The sequence below is a fragment of the Lepidothrix coronata genome, unplaced genomic scaffold, assembly GCF_001604755.1.
Source record: "Lepidothrix coronata isolate B3197 unplaced genomic scaffold, Lepidothrix_coronata-1.0 Scaffold343, whole genome shotgun sequence".
Taxonomy (NCBI): Eukaryota; Metazoa; Chordata; class Aves; order Passeriformes; family Pipridae; genus Lepidothrix; species Lepidothrix coronata.
In genome coordinates this window covers 146,322-148,422 of record NW_016690523.1, presented here as the reverse complement: position 1 = coordinate 148,422, position 2,101 = coordinate 146,322, and the positions used below count along the sequence as shown (strand labels likewise).

Sequence of the window (2,101 nt, the reverse complement as noted above, 5' to 3'; positions counted from 1 at the left end):
TCCGTTTCAAGTTTTTTAAAACAGGTAAAAAACGTCCTGACACACGCGCTGCGAGGAGCTCCCGGGGCGGGGAGCGGGGCCGGGGCCCCCCCAAAGCAAAGTGCATCTCGGAGCGTCCGCCGGGCCTGGCCTCTTGCATAGATAGAAATTGGGGTTCGTTCCTCCCTGCGCCTCTTTATTGCTTCGGAAAGTTTCACTCCGCGCCGCAGCGCGGGCTCCTCTCGCTCCCACGGGCCGGGGCAGCGGGTGTCCAATGCCGGGGGGGTGCGGGGGGGGTCGGGGTCAGGGCGGGGTCGGGGAGAAACGGCCCAAACTGGGGGGGATGGGAGGGGGAAAAAAAATTTTAAAAAATAAATATATAAAATTAAATTAAAACGAATTCAAAGGGAAACGAAGCGGCTCGACCCAGAGGGTCGCGCTGGGCACCGGGGGGGCTCCGACGGGCTGGATGGGGGGGGATCGGCCAGTGCGGGACATCTCCCCCGGGAAAAAAAATAATAATATTAATAATAATAATAATAATAATAGTAATAATAATGTAATTGTAATAATGGCTGTAGTCGTTATAATTGTTGTGGCAGTTATTATAATAATCGCGGTGATAATAGCGGTAATAAAATAACTAAATAAATTACATTAAATAACAAAGAACAATAAATAACAAAATTTTAAAATAACGAAATAAATACTAATAAAAAATTTAAGGAAAAGGGGAAATCCTCCCAAAAAAGCACTTTGTCCCCACGGGGCGCGGGGACCCGCCGCCGGGGCCGGGTCCCCATATTGCACCAAAGCCCACGGCGGAGCCCCGGGGGCCGGTCCGCGGGGCCGCCGCGGGTGGGGGGGGGTGTGGAGGGGGGTCTCCCCCTCCCTCCCCGCCACCTCGGGGATGGGGAGGGGTGTCGGGGAGGGGGTCAGTTGTGGAAGAAGGCGTTGAGCTCCTCGTACATGGGGCCCCGCTCGTGCGGGAGGTGCATGTCGTAGGGGAAGATGTTCTCGGAGTGGACCCCCCCGCGCATCCCCGCCGACCCGAAGACCAGGTTGTGGGCGGCGGGGCGGGAGCCGGGCAGCGCCGAGTAGTGCATAGAGTAGTGGTAGCTTTTCTCGTGGTCGGGGGATGAAGAGTCCTGCTTGAGGGAGAAGTTGCCGTTGATGCAGAGCGGGGGGCTGAGCCCCCCGTCGTACTCCGAGCTGTTGTAGTCGGGGGAGGTGTTGCCGTAGAGGCTCTCGTAGGCGGAGGCGCAGTAGCCGTGTGTCCTCAGCCCGTGCGGCCCGGGGCCGGCGGCGGGCGGGCAGGGCGCCGCGGCCAGCCGCGAGCAGGGGTAGGGGTAGGGGTGCACGGCGAAGGAGGCGGCGTTGGGGCCGTGGAACCGACCCCCCTCCTGCCCCTGCTCCGTCAGGAAGTTGCGGGAGTTGAGCTGGAGGCAGCCGGCCACCAGGTTGGTGGTGGGCTGGGACAGCCCCTTGCACAGAGTCTGCACGTAGGAGACCAGGTCGGGCCGCTTGCCCGAGCGCAGGATCTCGGAGAGAGCCCAGATGTAGTTCTTGGCCAAGCGGAGGGTCTCGATTTTGGAGAGTTTTTGGGTTTTGGAGTAGCAGGGAACCACCTTGCGCAGGTTGTCCAGGGCCGCGTTCAGGTCGTGCATCCGGTTCCTCTCCCGGGCGTTCGCCTTCTGCCGCCGCAGCTTCGACCGCTCCAGCCGCGCCTTCGTCATCTTCCTCTTCTTGGGGCCGCGCTTCTTGGGCCGCTCGCCCTCCGCCTCCTCCAGGCCTTCCTCCTCCTCCTCCTCCTCCTCCTCGTCCCCTCCTAGCTCCCCTTCCTCCTTGCTCTCCCCCAGCGAGCCCTCGGGCGGCTCCTCGGGGAGGGCGCAGCCCTTCCCCGCCCGCTCCTCCTTCTCGCTCCGGGCATCCTCCTCGCACTCCTCGGCCCAACCGGGGAATTTCGGGACTTCGGGGACCAGGCTGGGCTCGCTGAAAAGTCGCGTCAACATGGTGGCTGCAGCGGGGGGCAAAGAGCCAGGCGTTACCGGCGGCCCCGCCGCCCGCCCACCCCCCCCCCCCCCCCCGGTACCGGCGAAAACGAATTGGGCGCGGGGCCGCC

The 2,101-nt window shown here is 62.4% G+C and overlaps 1 protein-coding gene across 1 annotated transcript; it reads right to left on the bottom strand.

Moving 5' to 3' along the window:
• Window positions 1-303: 303 nt before the first annotated feature.
• On the bottom strand, window positions 304-2,040 carry NEUROD2 (neuronal differentiation 2). The gene has a single exon (XM_017838480.1). The coding sequence runs from the start codon at window positions 1,989-1,991 to the stop codon at window positions 915-917; it is 1,077 nt and encodes a 358-aa protein (XP_017693969.1). The 5' UTR covers window positions 1,992-2,040; the 3' UTR covers window positions 304-914.
• Between the last annotated feature and the right edge of the window lie 61 nt (window positions 2,041-2,101).